The 1,156-nt window shown below is 38.8% G+C and overlaps 1 protein-coding gene across 1 annotated transcript in view; it reads left to right on the forward strand.

Annotated features, from left to right (window-relative positions):
* Window positions 1–252: 252 nt before the first annotated feature.
* Window positions 253–1,156, forward strand: part of LOC119582249 — a 7,570-nt gene continuing 6,666 nt past the window's right edge. The window contains exon 1 of the mRNA XM_037930471.1: window positions 253–1,152. Within this exon, the coding sequence (XP_037786399.1) occupies window positions 253–1,152 (900 nt within the window). The remainder of the gene's footprint in view (window positions 1,153–1,156) is intronic.

A 1,156-nucleotide genomic window follows, 5' to 3' on the forward strand; every position in this document is an offset into this window, starting at 1 on the left:
ATATCTAACAGACTAGGCCTATACTGTACTATAAAGCATTGGCGACATTAGACAACAGATTCACTAGTGTTTACTTTGAAGGACATGAAATGTTCCTTGGTGACAAATGATTCACTTACGAAAGAGCTCCAGTATAATTAACGTATTTTTTTTCATTTGGTACAGTTGTGAATCCAGTCATGGCGGATACCGATGATGATGGATGCAATGATCCAGGCAGGGATGCAATGACCCCCAAGGGCAGTCAAGAAAATGAAATATTCTCAGAAATATTCATGTAACTGGGAATCACTTCCATTGTTCAAGGGTTGGCTGCAACCGAGTTTGAAGAAGAAAAATAGAGCTTATTGCAAAGCCTGTGATTGTGAACTTAATGCAAAGAAATCCAAGCTAGAGAAACATGCAGGTGGACAAAAACACAAAACAAATGTCAGTAGTGCTGCCAAACAACCTACCCTATTGTCAATGTCATTTGCAAGAGGACATTCACCACTGGATAAAGAGGTGAAAAAAGGTGAAATAAAACTAGCAGCTTTTGTTGCAGAATATAACCTACCTATGAGTATTATGACACATTTAACCCAACTAATAAAATCTGTATGTAGTGACTCAGAGATTGCTAAATATATTGCATGCAGTAGAAATAAGACTACCGCAATACTCAAGAAAGTAATTGGTGAAGCTAGCAAGGAAGAGCTGGTCAGCAATCTAAAAACTCAAAAGTTTTCAATTATTGTTGATGAATCGACCGACAAAGGTTGCACTAAACACCTGTGCCTACTTGCCCGTCTGATACAAGGCGGTAAAGCTAATGATGTATTTCTTGGTCTAGTTCCTGTACAGGAAAGAAGTGCTCAAAGCTTGTATGACAGCGTTGTTAAAGTATTTGTAGATAATGGGATTCCCTACAAAGAGAACATGATAGGCTTTGCATCGGATGGCGCTAACGCTATGATGTCTTCTCGCCTTATGACTGATGTTCCTAATCTGTTCATTATGAAATGCATCTGTCATTCATTCCATTTGTGTGCCTCATATGCTTGCATGACTCTTCCAAGGGTAGTTGAGCAGCTAGCAAGGGATGTATATAATTACTTCATGTCAAGTCCTAAGAGGTTATCAGAGGTAGAGGAATTCCAAGATTTTGTGAAGGTTA

The sequence above is a fragment of the Penaeus monodon genome, chromosome 15, assembly GCF_015228065.2.
Source record: "Penaeus monodon isolate SGIC_2016 chromosome 15, NSTDA_Pmon_1, whole genome shotgun sequence".
Taxonomy (NCBI): Eukaryota; Metazoa; Arthropoda; class Malacostraca; order Decapoda; family Penaeidae; genus Penaeus; species Penaeus monodon.